The sequence below is a fragment of the Rattus rattus genome, chromosome 8, assembly GCF_011064425.1.
Source record: "Rattus rattus isolate New Zealand chromosome 8, Rrattus_CSIRO_v1, whole genome shotgun sequence".
NCBI lineage: Eukaryota > Metazoa > Chordata > Mammalia > Rodentia > Muridae > Rattus > Rattus rattus.
This window is the reverse complement of record NC_046161.1, coordinates 94,370,577-94,385,885: the sequence shown is the minus strand read 5'-3', so window position 1 is coordinate 94,385,885 and position 15,309 is coordinate 94,370,577. Positions and strand designations below refer to the sequence as shown.

Sequence of the window (15,309 nt, the reverse complement as noted above, 5' to 3'; positions counted from 1 at the left end):
ACACCTGACTATCTAGCACCCTGTGAGTTCCTCTTTCTGGAAGAAAGAGGCAATCCAGCCCTGTGTCCCTACCCACATCGAGAAACTCCCAAGAGCAGTCTCTCGGCCCCTGCCCACGTTCCAGTTTCCAGGTGAACAGTGGCTGGAAACTGGCCCTAGTGACACATCCCTAAATAGAAGAGAAGTGAAAGAGAGTTTTCAAGCATACTTCAGTGGGTAACTGTAAACCTGCTGAGTTTTATAAATAGGCAATCTTTTCATCTAACCCAGAGCGAAGCTGTGTTCTTAAGCGATGAGTGGAATCCCTCCAGGCCTGGGTTTTCTAACTATGGTCCCACATAGTCAGTCCTCTGAGCTCAGGTGGAGAAGAAGCAGCAGCAAGTGCTTGGAGCAGCGGGACAGAGAGGGCATCCTCTAGGTCACCAATAGAAGCAGGGCAGAAGGTCCTCTGGGAGGAATGCCAGGACTCTTTCTCTGCCAGGCATTGGAGTAGTTATAAACCAGCTATAGATGGTAAGTCATAAATATAATACAAGGAGCTGTGCTAACAAACCAGCCTCAACCTGGACAAGATACCCTGTGTCCCTTGTGTGGCCCTAGGAATGTGAAAGTTGCCAATTAGAGGGTTGAGGGTCCATTGGAACTTAGAGACTTCATTACAGGACAAGTGGCTTGCGGCTAAGAAACTCCATTGAAAATGCTGGCTCAGACCCTGTGTAGGCTCCTGCCCATCCAACTTCAGTCAGGATGATGACACACACTGGAAGGCTAATGGAAGCCATGGCAGGGCAAGATCTGACCTGTACCCCTGTACAATACTGCAGAGGGTTTCAGTGATTAAGGTAGGAAGGCGCAGATTGATAGTAACTCAAATCCTTCTGCCCGGAATCTCCAAGTCCCCAGCCCTGAAATTCTTAGTACAAAGGTCCTCTGTTAAATTCAATCTCTTTACTTTTGATCACCCATCGTAGCAAGGCCCCATATCAGCGTCTAGTGTTCAGTCTAATGCACGAATGTGGCAAGGGTGTCAAAGGGCAGACCGGAGTTGGCAGGCTGGGAAAGCACCTACTATGTGTCCCCTCACCTCCAAGTCTCTGCATTCAGGGAAGCCAGATGCCTCCTGCTCTCGTGGGCGTTCTCCCTCCCTGTTGGTCTCTGCAGATTGTGTGCATGCACAGCTTGAGTGTTTTTGTGTTCAGATGGGGGGAGGGGGCCGTTGTGTGCTCCAGGCTACTTAAGGACAGACAGGGTTCGGAGGCAGAGGGTCCTTCCACAGAAGAGACATTTGTTGAACCGTGGCAGAGGATTGGAGTTTGGAAAATGGGAGGAAAGCCAGGGCTGGGCTCAGTCAGAAACTGCTCTCTCTAGGGCAGGAATGCAAGGTCTTGTTTCCTAGGGCAGATTCTTGGAGAGATATTTAAAAATACCTGCCTTTAACTCTGTTTTCGGCACTCTCCGCTATGACCTTTTCTTACATAATTTAAATTTGGCTCGAATGCTGTAGACAGAATCTTTCCCGATCTCAAGCAATCAGGCAAACTGTCATTTGTCAGGGTTTGGTGCATCTTGCTGTTAGGAATACACAGCTTCTCTATATAGCCAAGATGAGCCGGGGCTTCTCCCAACCCTGCCCTGCCCCACAGAGCCTTTAGATGCTCACGATCCAGGGCCTCTACTCCAGAAGGAAGGCTCTTACGTTACCTACCCAGCAAGCGCATCAACAAGAACTGTATCCCAATGGCAAACGACTTTTCATCCTGGTTCACCACGCTGAAAAGGAAAACAGGAAGTTAGTACCAGGAGGACCTGGAGGGTATGAGGTGTGGGGAATAACCAGACTCAGAGCAGGTCAGAACTGGTCCTCATGGAGTCTGACCAGGCACATGGATGATGAGAGTTATTTGCTCAATGCGTGTTACGGCCATTGTTCTCAAAGCACTGCTGCTGGATCTGAGGCATCGCCCAGGCTACATTCAAAATACAGATCCTCAGCCTGGCACCCATCAAACAACGTGGATATGCCAGGAGGGTTGGATGCAAACGTGCGTTTGAGAACCGGTGGTCTGTATTGCTTTCAGGACTGTCCAGAGACTTCTTGGAGAGAGAGCAGGCAGGAGAGACCAAGTAGAAAGGAATTTCTGGCTGGATGCTTAGACGGCAGGTCTGAACAACACCCACGGGATGTCTTATACCCGGAAAAGAGGGCCCTGGGCTATCAGCTTCTGTGCAGATCTGAAACAATTCCTTGCCCTGGGCCAGCTTTGTAAGGTGTGACTTGAGCAGCTGCACAGGATGCCACCGTCGGAAAGGCCCAGCTTCGGATTATGTATGTCTCGGAACTCTTAATAAGTCAGAAGTCAGAAAGGCTCTACATGTGCACCGGGTCCTATGGCTTCTGTGCGGGGTCCTGCGTCCTATCCTTCCTCCTTCAAGAGGAGGGGGCAGCAAGGCCGGGTGAAGAGGTTCAGGGTGAGGAGCCCAGAGCAGGGGTAGACGCGCCTGCTGCGTAACCAGACTCCGGCTTCTCCACGGTCTCACCGCGCACACTCCCGGGTGGGCGATTATCATTTGGAAGAGAATTTGGAGCTGGGGACAGAGAGGAAGAGAACCCAGAGGTGACCTGCAGACCCTTGCACGTTTTCTTGTAACCACTGCCAAAGTTAGTGAGCATCTGAGAGGCATCCCAGGGCGGTGACCCCGCGGAGAGAGGCTCTTTGGAGTTCAGGTAGGAGAAAGAGGGGCCATCTGGGATCTCCCAGGGCTCAGTGCCTGGGATCCCGATTGAATGGATGTTCTTTCTCTCAGGGTCAGCGTCCCTCTGATGGCCCCATCCAGAATGGGTGCCTGTGAAGGCTAATCTTCACGCCAACTTACGGATCTGGAGTCACCTGGGAAACAAACCTCTTGGTGTATCCGCGAGGATGTATCCCGAGGGGGAGGACCTCTGCTGAATGCTCATGGTACTATTTAATAGTTTGGGGTTCTGGGTTGAAAGGAAAGATGCCAGACTGGGATAGAGTGAAATATATACGCTAAGAAAGTGCTCTGTTACTAAGTTACATTTTTGGCCTAACATCTGGCCCTTCCTCATTCCTTAACCTTTCCGGGAAATAGATCTTAACCAATATGGAGAACAGCCCCCATCTCCTTTTTGAGGCAGGGCAGTGGTCCTCCACCTTCCTAATATCGCAATCCTTTAATACAGTTCCTCATATCGTGGTGACCCCCTCCAACACTAAATTATTTTGTTGCTACTTCCTAACTGTAATTTTGCTACTGTTATGAATTACAACGTAAATTCTGTTATTTTTTTCCCCCCCGATGGATGGTCATAGTAGGCAACCCCTGTGAGAGGGTCGTTCAACCCCCAGAGAGATCGTTACCTATATGTTGAGAACTTCATTAGGTAAGGTCTCATGTTGCTTAGATCGGCCTGTAACTTACTTGAACTCCTGGTTCTCTTGCTTCCAAGTCCCGGGTTTGCAGGAGACACCACCCCGCCCAGCAGAGGAACTTCTACTTACAAAGCAATTGACCCTGCAACGCAGACACTCACACTTGGACCTGGGTATCACTATCTTCCTTTTGTAGTCAAGAAAACTGAGGCTCATGAGCTCAGGCAACACCTAAGGCACTCAGGTAGAGGCTTTTAAATCTGACAGGGAGTTTCCAACCTCTTGTGTTTCTCCTCCTCTGCTTTCCAAGTAAGCCAATGGGGCTGGATGGTAGGGGGGCCAGAGAGGCAGGATGTGGTTGGGTGAACTTGGGTGAGACTCCTTTTCTTTTCTTTTTCTTTTTTCCTTTTCCTTCTTGGTAGAATAAGGGTAGGGAGAGGTGCTCTCTACAAAAACCAGACACCTCCCTGACTCCACCCTAGTGAGCTCGTCCCTTCAATCTAAGCACTGGGTCTGTAGCCTCCTATAATTTTCTCATTTTCAGCCATTATCCCACAGCTTTTGCCTTGCAGAATTCTAGAATTTTCCTCAGTTCCCGATTTGCCCACTTCTCTTTCTTTTCAGATTGAAGAACAAGTGAGTCTGAATGCATGGCCTGTCTTTAACCCGTGGCTCCGCCTTTGACAGTTCCGCCATCATGGGCTATGATTTAACTTCCCACGGGTGCCAACAGAGCCAGTGTTTCATGGATAGTAGGAGCTCCTCTGGGACTGGGGACTCCTGCCATCTTCTCACCATTAGACACTTGAAAGTTGCTGTTAAGGCCCCCAGGGCCGGTTGAGAGAGGGAGTCAGGATGTAAAGAGAGGGTGTGGAAGCAGCGAGCAGAGGCTCGGAGGTGTCACTCACCGAAGGACCATCATGTAGAGCGGGTTGTGGGAGATGCAGGCAATGAGCGCCGCGAAGGAAATGAGGAAGATGGACGGGAGCAGTAGCTGCGCGCAGGACGCGGGGCACGAGCCTGTCTTGGCTGACGCCGATCCTCCACTCACACAGCTGCAGTTCAAGTAGATCTTGAAGAACAGGAGAAGCCACGCCATGATTTCACCTCCATATGCGTCACACATCCACATTGCCTCCCACCGATATGAACGAATCCCTCTGCCCTCCCTCCAGCCCTCCAGGGATGGAGGAAAAGCTGAGATGTGAAGACTGATGAGGTCAGATGAGGGTTTTAGAGTACCCAGCAGGGTCCTGGGTCTTTCACTGTTTGGGCATTAGAAATGGACTTCACCAAGAGTCCAGCATGGGGGTTGGGGATTTAGCTCAGACGTAGAGCGCTTGCTTAGCAAGTGCAAGGCCCTGGGTTAGATCCCCAGCTCTGAAAAAAAGAAAAAGAAAAAAAAAAAAAAGAGTCCAGCCTGGGCTGAACTCTTGCAGTCTCCCCAACGTCTCATCGCCCAAGATCCCACCACCAGGTAAAGCACCCTCTGCTCAGAGCCTAGAACTGGGTAGCTCTCCTCCTGGTCCAGCCAGCTGTGGTGGCTGTGCAAGTAGTCATGGGAGAAGGCATACTTGGGGAGTAGAGAAAACAGTAATGGAGTCTCTTGAATGCTCTACGGCACGTCTCACAGAAGAGGCATGCTTTGACTTAAGAGGAGACCCCCTGCCTCGTCATAATTCTATGTTCTCAACACTCATTTGGTGGCCACTGCTCATCTGGTCCTCTTTGCCTTCCCTCCTTGCAGCGACTGATGGCCCAGTCTATGGTGATGTTGGTGTGAGAGCTGTTGTAGAGCTAGGAGGCCTCCCTCTGTCAGTCAGCGGGACCGCGGCTCTCAAGCTCAGAAGTTCCTAATATGCGATATTGCTGTAACCTCCCGCATCTGGGTCTTAAAATAACAGGACTTTTCCTCCCTTACAATTTATTATTTTTCCCTTGCTATCACGGTAATGGATTTTTATCTTGATGTAGTTGTGCTGTTGTTGGAAGCCTGTCAAGATTATTTCTGGAAGTAGATGAGTCAGAGGTAAGTAAATAAAGATAAGAAAACCACAGAAGCCACCACTCTTCCAGTTAAAAGACAAACTAAGGGACCATCTTGTCTCAGCTCACCCTTCTCTACCTGAGAGCCATGTGCCTTTGCCCATAGTGACAGATGGGGGAGCAGCTTTTCCCTGTCACCTCAGAAGAGGTGGGCGCTAGCCTGGTCCACGGCCTACACATGGGTGCATTCTTTCTATGGGGGTATCCTATAGTAATGGCATAGACTTTCCATTGCTCTCATGGGAGGGAGTTCAGAGGGGGAATAATCTACGTCCTAAGCCTGGCTTGTCTGGCCCTGCTCAGCTCCGGGCCTGTCTGTTTCTTGTCCCACTAGCTGGGACACTTGTCGCTTAGCTCCGACCAGGCCTTCCCTCAGCTTCTGTGGTGCACTCCCACCTGGGCTTGGTACCTGCTCTTCCCTCACCTGCAATGGGCTTCCAGGTTTCCATAGGATTCCTCTGCTGTTGGCTCTGGTGTAAGTCACCTCGGGAAGTCCCCCAGTACTTATGGTGTGCATTTATTGGACTGAATGTAAACTGTAAGACCAGGGCTTTCTGTCAACATGACGGTCACGTGCATTCTGTTTACTGACGAATAAACAAGTGACCGGAGGAGTCATTTGCTGTTGGCTGATCCCAGAAGGTCTGGGGCCACTGTCCTCACATATTGACCGACAAGTCCCCTGTAGGTTGTCCTGTGAAGGAGACACCTGGCCTTGAACACCAAGTGAGCAGAGCTTTTGTTTCTAATCCTAGATTTGTGCTTACATTTGTGGCTTCAGGTCGATTCTGGCATTCCTGGGAGTTGAGGGCTTGAAGCAAAGGCCTTCAATTGCTGTTCCCAGCACTGGCCTCTTAGGTCCAAGACACAGGGAGTCCTCTGCTCCCAGCCCATGGGACTCTGTAGCACGGCCTGACCCCCAGAACTCAGAAGTTCCCCCCGACAGGGAGTCATTATTAGTCACAAGTCTCAGCTGAGGGTGACTGCTCAGACTTGCTTCCATTGTCTTGCTAGGTTCCCAAGAATGAACCCGTTGGTCTCAGGGCCAATCTTTAATTGACTTTGGGTTGTGGGCATCTGGTCATGACCCTGGGGCAAGGAAGGTGAAGAGAGGGTGGAGGAGGCTAGGATGCTGATATTGAGGACCAAGGGACAGTTGTTGAGGTCACACACTGAGCCCCAAGGCTTCATGTGGTTCCGTCTGGCCCTGTGACCCCTCCGTCCTTACCGGTTCCTTAGAAGCTTCTGAGCTTGTGTTGGTGCTGCTGCAGCCGGCGTGGCAAGGGGAGACGTACTCGACTCCATTGTCTCCACAGACTGGGTGGAAGAAGGAATCTGGGCACGAGCAGTCTCTGCGGCAGGCAGGAGGCTGCTGCGGATGTATAGAACTTGATGTGCTGCCAGCGAAACAGGAAGCGAGGAATCAAACAAAGCGAGACCAAGAAACAGCACTGCACTCCAGCCCAGCATGCGTTCCTGCTGGGAGCTGGCCGATGTGCCTGCCTGCCTCTGTTTGTCTTGGGCCAGTGCTGCCCTAGGAATTGAACTCAGTCCATGGGAGCCAGTTGTGAATCTGCCATGGTTTGCAAATCATGGCCCTCTCCATTTTTCCCTGACCCTTGGAGCCCAAACCCACCAACTACTCAGTTATAGAGGTCTAGTCAGAAAACTCCCATGCTACTGTCAGAGTTAAAATGACCGACAGACTGAGGCTCTGTTGAAGGAAGTGGTCTATGCAACAGCGATGTCCTTAGTGACATTTGCCTTCTCTCATTGTCCAGCTAGGTGCTGGCTAAAGGCAGTGGCTGAGACCTTTGTAGGGCACTAGGATTTTTGTGGACTTCATCTCCTGAGACAAATGGATTTGCTGGTCTGGGTCTGTCTGTTCCCCTCCCTATCCTGGTCAGGACTTCATCAAAGTCTCATCTTACTCTTCTTCTTTGGGGAAGTTCTGATGGCCGATTAATGCATTGATAAACAATAGTGACTGTTGGCATTTATGGGACATCCCAAGGGAACGGGCCTTTCCTGTATGGATAACTGCGTCATATCAACAAAGAGTGTCATACCTAGAACTCAGACCAGGCAGGTGACAGAGGTGGGACCAAACTCCGCGTGAAAACCACCCCAAGGCCCCCAAACCCCAAGGCCCCCAAACTTTCAGGCTTCTCTGGGTCCCCAGCCTGCAGGTGAGTTCCTCACACTGAGCAATGTCCCCTCCTTTTTCTGCTTTCTTCCCTCACCTACCCACTACAGAGGAGGCCATCTCCCACCACGCTTGCCAACGTTTTAGGCAAAGTTCTAAAGAAAAAGTTTCGAGGGGTGGGGTCGGGGGGTGGGGAGAGGTGGAGGGGGGTGGGCATGTTCCTTGCTCGCAGGGTTGTAACCTTCTCTCGGAAGATAGAGCTTGACTGTTCGTTTCACACTGCTTTAAGGCTGTTTCACGATCCTTTGACCTGCCTCTGCCTCTCCGGTTCTTGGCTTTTGTTTTTGTGTTTGTTTCTGTTTTACAGTGTGCCGCCATTTTGATTGTCCTCCTCTAAATCTCTTCGATTCTCCCCGCCTCTTTCTTCGACGGCTCAGCGAGACTCTAACTCTAGCGGGTCCAGAGCTGGTACTAACCACTGCTTATTTCCTGGCCCCTATGACTCAGGCTCATTCAGATGCTAAACCGACCGGTTTCTGTTGCTGCTTACAAAACCAAACCCTGAGCCCAACCCCAACAGCTGGTGCATCTCCTCTCGTCATGGAACGGACTGTTTGAGACCCGGTTTCCTGGGTTACCGTGTGAGAGGTCAGGTCAAAGGAGCAGGACGGAGGAGGTAAAAGGCAGAGAAGACAGACACACACACGGTGGCTGGATGCGGGCTGCGATTGCAAGGGGGTGTCTCGGCATCCTTTAGTCCGTTACCTGGGAGGGTAGACCTCAGCCACGGCTGGCGTGGAGCATCCCATAAAGAAGAGAGGTACACAGAGGATCATGGAGATGGTGATGATGGTGGCGGCCACTCGGGGGATGGTTTGCAGAGGGAAAACAAAACGCTTCATGAGGATTCCTCCAAACAGCATCCCCAAGGCTGCAGCCGGAAGGTTTACAGCACCTAGGTGAGAAGGAGAGGAGCTGGAGGCACAGCCTGGGAACCTTGAGCTGAACCACCCACCGGGAAGGAAGGCACGTGGGTATGTTGAAGTGTGATCATAGCACCCACTACTGAATATCGTTAACCACCAGGTGTTTGCTGGGTATGGCCCGAGCATTTTACTAGAGGACTGGCCAACCTGATCAAAGAACAAAGAGGCAGTCAGCTTCTGACACCTATAATCCCAGCCCTGGAAAGCGGAGGCAGAGGGACCAGGAATTCTAAGGGGTCCTCAGCTACCTAGCAAGTTCAGAATCAGCCTGGGCTGTTCTCGGCCTTGTCTCGAAAGAAACAAAATTGAAAACAAGACAGCAACAATAAGAAGGAAGTAGGTCATTCTCAGGTGGCGACCCCTGATCTGAGACTGAATGCTGGAGAAATGACATCGTCCCTAAAGGCTACACAGGACTTCAGCACGGACGGGGAAGTCGCCCTCAGAGCTCATGCCCTGATTATCTTATCAAATCTTTGGTCAAATTCACCTAAAGTTTGGGCCCAGTTATTCATCTAGGCACTTGGTGGAACCTGCTATGAGAAGTAAGAAGACCCCCGCTGTAGATTCTGGGTTCATGAGTGTGGGTGGGGGCCAAGCATCTGCGCTGTCCTGTGTAAAGGAGCCTGACGTGTCACAGGATTAATACTTTCAAGGTCCTGGAGGAGGAAACCCCTACGAGGGCTTTTGTATGTCTCAGGCTCCATCTCTCCTCTGTTGCCCCTGATAAGGTCAGTTGGGAGGATATCAGATTCCTATTCTCTTGATGGGAAGGAAGGCAGCCCCTAGCCTCCACCCTCTCCTGAATAGAAGATCAGGAGACTCAGAATCTTGCCAACATCGCTCTAGATCGCCAACCAGGAAAAATGTTCTTAAAATTCTTTCTCTCGGGCAAGCCCTCCTGTCTCCTGCCCATTTCCGGTCTGGCCCTCTGTTATCTCTGGAAGGACCGTACAGCACTCAGTTCCTCCCCAGGGCAGCACCACCCAGGCCCTGCAGTGCCCTCTGACACACCGATGAGGAAGTTGGCATAGGCTGCCGTGGCTCCATACTGCTTCTCCAGGAACTTGTTGAGGAACGTGGAGAGGCCAGCGATGACTGAGGAGAAGGTACACTGGCTCAGGACCACCAGCATGAAGAGCGGGTTCATCAGCAGCCTCAGGAAGATGCGGGGGAACCCTGCAGACAGACGGCTGTCAGGAAATAGGCCTTGGCACGAGCATCACGGGCTTCCTAGAGCCTTGCCGTCACCCTGACTCATTCACAGGGACAGCTTCCTCTCTTCCTCGGGGGCAGAATCGGAGACACCAAGACTTCCAGCAATCAGCCCAGAGTCCTTGGATTCCCACTCACCACGCTTGTGGTCTGACTAAGAGGATGCTGGTGGTGGGCAAATAAAAACACTGCTCACACTGGGAAAGGTCTCCTCCCTCAACTACCACCTCTATAGAAAGAGAAGAGAGAGCAGAAGGGGAGACTTGGGAGGGGGTTGAATGGCTCTGCCTGAAGTGGGGTTTACTGGTCCCTGTAAAGAACCAGTCACCAGGGTCCATGGCAGGAGGGAGCCCTCTGAACTGAGAGCGCCCCTGGGAGGTGAGGCAGTCACAGACCTTATTGTTTCTAGTTGCCCTTTACCCTGTACCTGGCCTCCTGCCTCCCAGAACCAGCCCACCCGAGGCTGCTGGGGCGGTCAGTTACGTTTAATGAAATCCATCAGGGAGCCTCTTGACTTGTCCTCCTCCATCTTCATTGTTTCCTCTGCGATAACAGACCTCTGAAGGCAGCAAACATGGCGGTGTTAATGGCCCGTCCTTGAGCCCTTAATCTGGAGAAGGCTCTCTTGAAGCAGATACCACCTGTGTTTTCAGGAGCCTGGTGCCTTGGCTAGAGGCCAGAGTGAATCTACGCCAATGCCTCCCACAGTACCTACGGGCACATTATTTCATCCGACTTTCCCACGACTGATGCCAAGAGCATCGTGCTGGATCCTACCCTTGTCTATGTTAGGACTACACTGTGTCCCATATGCAGACTGTGGAGATGACTGGCTTCTAGGACACAGGGGTCCATAATGTCTGCTGTTCTCAGCTCTCCCTTTCTGTGTCCTCTCTGGGTCCTAACCATTAACAGTGCCTTCTGGGCACATTACCTCAGTGCCCTTGTCAGTCTCTGAAGCCAGCAGTTCCAGCAAGAGGCCCAACCAGCTCTCTCCAAACCACTGTGTAGATAGAGGCCATGGCTTTGCTGTAAGCGTTTTTTGATGCTCCCATTAACCGAGCACCTCTGCTCTGGGCAACACGCCCATCACTCTCCATTCATCGCTTCTTCCCTCACAACTTCCTTCCCAGACATATTCTTTAATTACCCCCAAGAGCTTTACAAGAAAGGAAGCTTAGAAACAAAGCAACTCGCTTAATATCATTCAACAAATTTACGAGTGGAGTAGTCTCCAAGCTCAGATCTGTCCAACTCTTAGCCTATCAAAATACACCATCACCTCTCAAATGCTTCCCTGGGATAAGCCTTGGACCTTTACTCACATCCCCATTCCCCACAGTGGGGCCCTTTCTGTCTTAAATCATAGACACAAAGCACAGCCACATCCCATTCACAGCCAAGCTTGCATTACTGTTCCAGAACAACCAGGCGGGCCTTTGTCCAATCGCTCTGATGGCCCTCGCCCTGACCCTCCACTGTGTTTTCCTTCTTTCTCTAGAGCCTCTCCGATTTCCAATCTTCATTCTTTCATGAGCCCCAATCTCAGCCAACTGCCATATTGTCACTACATGGTCACACAGTCACCTCAGTTCCCAGAACCCACAGGAGAAGACATTAGACCAGTTAGTATAGTGTAAAGGCTCCACCTACCCTCCTCTCTGCTGCTTCCTAGTCTCCTTTTCCTGGTTCCTTTCCCCAGCAGATACAACCCTGCCCCAGACACACTTCTTCACCTCCATGCCTGCACTCACACCTTGAGGGGACTCCCCCTTCTCACCAGGCATTCGAGCTCAAAACTTAGTAAGCTCCATTAAATGTCCAAGTTAACTATGCCTCACTACCTGCTCAGCATACACACACACACACACACACACACACACACACACACACACACACACAGTTATAGCTGTCTTCAGACACACCAGAAGAGGGCATCATATCCCATTATAGATGGTCATGAGCCACCATGTGGTTGCTGGGAATTGAACTCAGGACCTCTGGAAGAGCAGTCAGAGCTCTAACCACTGAGCCGTCTCTCCAGACCTCCATATTAGTTTTGTAAAGAGGTCTTTAAGTAGCCTGGAGCTCCCCACATAGGCTGTCTGGCTATCAAGCCTTAGGGAATACTCCCATTTAGCTGCTCCTCCCATCTCTGGATTGCAATTATATACCATCATGCTTGGCTTAAAATTAAAAATAGAGCTGGTATGGCTCAAGCTCAGGGCCTCGTGTTTGCAAGGCCGGCTCCCTATGGACTTAGTTCTCTCCCTGTCTCCCTATCCCACTGCGCACTGTTAATTGTTTCTTAACTCTTTAGCCCAGCTCAGATGAACTCGGGGATTTCCAAACTCTGTTCCTTGGAACCCTCTGGTCTTCGGGATGACGGCGTGGTTAGAAGGCACTGAGGGGCTCCTCCTCTCAGTCTCTGACGAACCAACCCCGATTCCTGAGACTTTTTTTCATTTCCCTCAGTTTGCTGGGGCAGCTGCTCTGCGGTTTATTTCCCAAGCCCGTGCCCTTTGCTTAAGTGGCTGCTTCCACAGAGTCGTGCGCTGTGGGAAGCTTACCTCTGCTCCTCTGGACATTGCTCGGGGAAAGAAAAAGAAGGGCAAAGAGGTGACAATCAAGAAGCCTGAGGAGATGAGCAGGCCCAACCACCAGGCTCCGATCCACCGAGGGTCACCTGGGCTCAGGTTTACGGTAGCTGAAAAGAAACCAAAGGGTAGAGGTGTCCGCTGGTTGAATGCACGATCTCTCTGATCTGACTCGAACGGGAAATCTGGTTCAGGGGGATTTTTTACTGACTTGCTTCCTACAATGGTGTGAAGACACGCTACAGATGCAGGACCCTGACAGTGCAACTCTTCCTTTTCAGGCCTTTCTGGTCTTCCCAGAGTATCCCTGTCACTGCACAGAAAGGCAAACACTAGCCCTCCCACCATCGGGTTTCCTCTCTAGCTCTTGGCAAGAATAAAAGTGAAGTGATCTGGTCTCAAGGACTGACATGGTCCATTCACTACTGCACACTTTACTGCCACCGTCCTACCGGCTCTTCTAGCATCCCGGTGACGTAAGAGTTACACACATCTGACTTCCTCTAATTGATCAAATCTCTTATCCATCAGTCAATTTCAAACCTGTCTTCCTGGTGTCCTAACCTGTGCTCTTAACCACTGAATTCTATTGAACCTTACTTTTGAGGAGCCCTGAGACAGGAAGTCCCATAATTCTTAGGAGCAAAATGGACTCAATGGCAGGCACCCCCAGGCAGTGTCCCACATGGACCGAGAGCTCCGTTGATGCTCTCTTTAGGCAGTCAAAAGGGAGGAGCGAAACCAGAAGCAGCAGCAAAAGGGTGATAAGAACGAGAGACCTCTGCACACGCACCAGTGTCCACTCTGCCGTAGTCCACGAAGATTTTCAGCATGACTGAGCCCAGCAGGTACCCGAAAGCCGGTCCGAACACAGCGATGGCGAATAGGATGGCTGGAAATTGAGGCAAGGGATTAAAGGCTGAGGGACATTGCGGAAGTTCAGCAGCCCTAGTCTCCCAAACTGAAGGAGATTCCTAAGTGCCACTCACTGTCCCCTGGGAATAACAAGCCCATGCCTGTGACACCTCCCGCTGCTCCAAGCACTTGCTGCTGCTTCTTCTCCACCTGAGCTCATAGGACTGAAGCCCGAACCTATTACATCTCCTGCAGAAAAGGAAGGGTCAGATGCCAAGGCTTGCAGAAGCAAGCCTGCTGCTGCTCTAGCAGAGAGACCTGCTGGCCTGGAATGAACTTTCCTCCTGGATATCTTTAAAAAAAAAGCCAGTCCAGAGCATGTTACATTCACAGTGTTGTGTGTGCACAGTGCTGGTGGCTCCGGCAGGTGCACGTGGAGTCAAAGATGTGACCTTCTGAAGCCCCGAGAAAGCTCACTGTGCTTTTTTCTAAGGGAAGGAATTAGGTACCAGTTGGCCATCTGCTACCTTCTTCATGCATGCTAACCTATCCACTACTCAGAGGATTGGTATATCACCTAGCATGAGCCTGGAGAACCCAGTAATTTGTTGAGGTCTACTGAGTGTCTAACACCTGGCCCATAGGCCACATGGTCTCCAGGACAGTTGTGAATGTGGCCCAATACCAAATTTAAACTTAAAGCATTATGTGGTTTGTTGTTGTTGTGGTGGTGGTGGTGGTGGTGGTCGTTGTCGTCATTGTTACATTAAAAAAGAAAAAACCCAACTGTATGGTTTTCTAGTGTGAGCTTGGTAGTGCACAATGTTATTCTGTGATGTCAAAGGCTCAAAACAGGGCTAAAGGGTGATCTATATCAGCTCACCTAACCTCAAAGCACATGACACACACAGAATCTTAGCTCCGTCCTCCAGGTAAGAGCCTGGAGACTTGGGTTGGCCACTTGAGGTCCAACCAAGTGGAAGGAAACAGAACTGTCATTTCACAACAGGCCTTTGTCACCCACCATGCTGTGGGCCAAGAGAACCAGACCCCATTTCGTCCCCAAGAGCTTCAGCGGGTGCTGCATCCGGCTCTGACTCCCCACCCCTCACAGCCCTGTTGAACCCCAAGACTCACAGATATACAGAGGCGAGTTGGTAGGCTCTGCAAAGTCGTCCACATAGGAGATCCCAAAGGGCTGGATGGGCACTGTCCCAATGCCGGCCAGCAGTTGAGCAACCACCATCAGGCCCCACAGGCTGCTGGTCTCCCTGTGGGTATCCGGCACGGTGCTATGACACTTACTGGGGGACAGGGCTGGCAAATGCTTCTGGCAGAGGTCAGTCTGAATGTTGCTCCTGTTTCCTGTAACGAGAATGCCCAGTGGTCACCACCACCCTGGCCTCCCCGTGTCCGCCATCTGTCCTTCCATCCTGCTCTTGTTCTATCCTTTCCTCCATACCCCAGAGGAAGGGAAAGAGGGCCAGGGACAGGAAAATAGGACACGGTCCTTGAGGAGTATTCTTCTGCTTGCATAGCAGAGGGGGCGACAGAGACTGAGGTGAGAGCAAGGTGGAGGGAGGTTCTTGGAACAGGAGCCGCCCTGCCCAGGAAGGAGAAGGTGCGACCGTGTGGGTTTAGCATGGTGGATCCATACTGCAGTCCTGGAGGAAAGCGCCACCCGTCTGGAAGAGGGGATCCACAGTCAAAGCCCAGAGCTCTCTTCAGCAAAAGACTATGTCACTGCCAGCCTTGGCTCTGGTCTTCCCCGAATCTTGACCCCCTGATCCTTCACTTCTGAATGATCCCAGCACCCCATCAAGGTGAAGGACTTGCTGCCAAAGGCATTTAGTGACCTGACCACACCTGGGCAGCCCCTCCAGAATTATAGACTCTTAATGCTTCTTGGCCTTTTGGCCAGGACCAAGAGGAGAGTCACAAACTCTGAAAACAAGGGGATTTGGAGACCCTGTCATGTCACAGACTGGGGAGCGAGGCTGCCCCTGGAGGCCCTTCTGGGAGGGCTCCAGGCATCCCAGTATGGCCTTTGGACACTGTGGTTCCCACGG

The 15,309-nt window shown here is 51.4% G+C and overlaps 1 protein-coding gene across 1 annotated transcript in view; it reads right to left on the bottom strand.

Annotated features, from left to right (window-relative positions):
* Slco2a1 (solute carrier organic anion transporter family member 2A1) overlaps positions 1-15,309 on the bottom strand; it is a 34,558-nt gene that overhangs the window by 1,859 nt on the left and 17,390 nt on the right. Inside the window, exons 2-10 of the mRNA XM_032910347.1 lie at positions 14,378-14,605; positions 13,179-13,277; positions 12,359-12,495; positions 10,272-10,347; positions 9,588-9,752; positions 8,353-8,542; positions 6,670-6,838; positions 4,304-4,467; positions 1,706-1,770 (exon numbers count right to left, since the gene is read on the bottom strand). Of these exons, the coding sequence (XP_032766238.1) occupies positions 1,706-1,770; positions 4,304-4,467; positions 6,670-6,838; positions 8,353-8,542; positions 9,588-9,752; positions 10,272-10,347; positions 12,359-12,495; positions 13,179-13,277; positions 14,378-14,605 (1,293 nt within the window). The remainder of the gene's footprint in view (positions 1-1,705; positions 1,771-4,303; positions 4,468-6,669; positions 6,839-8,352; positions 8,543-9,587; positions 9,753-10,271; positions 10,348-12,358; positions 12,496-13,178; positions 13,278-14,377; positions 14,606-15,309) is intronic.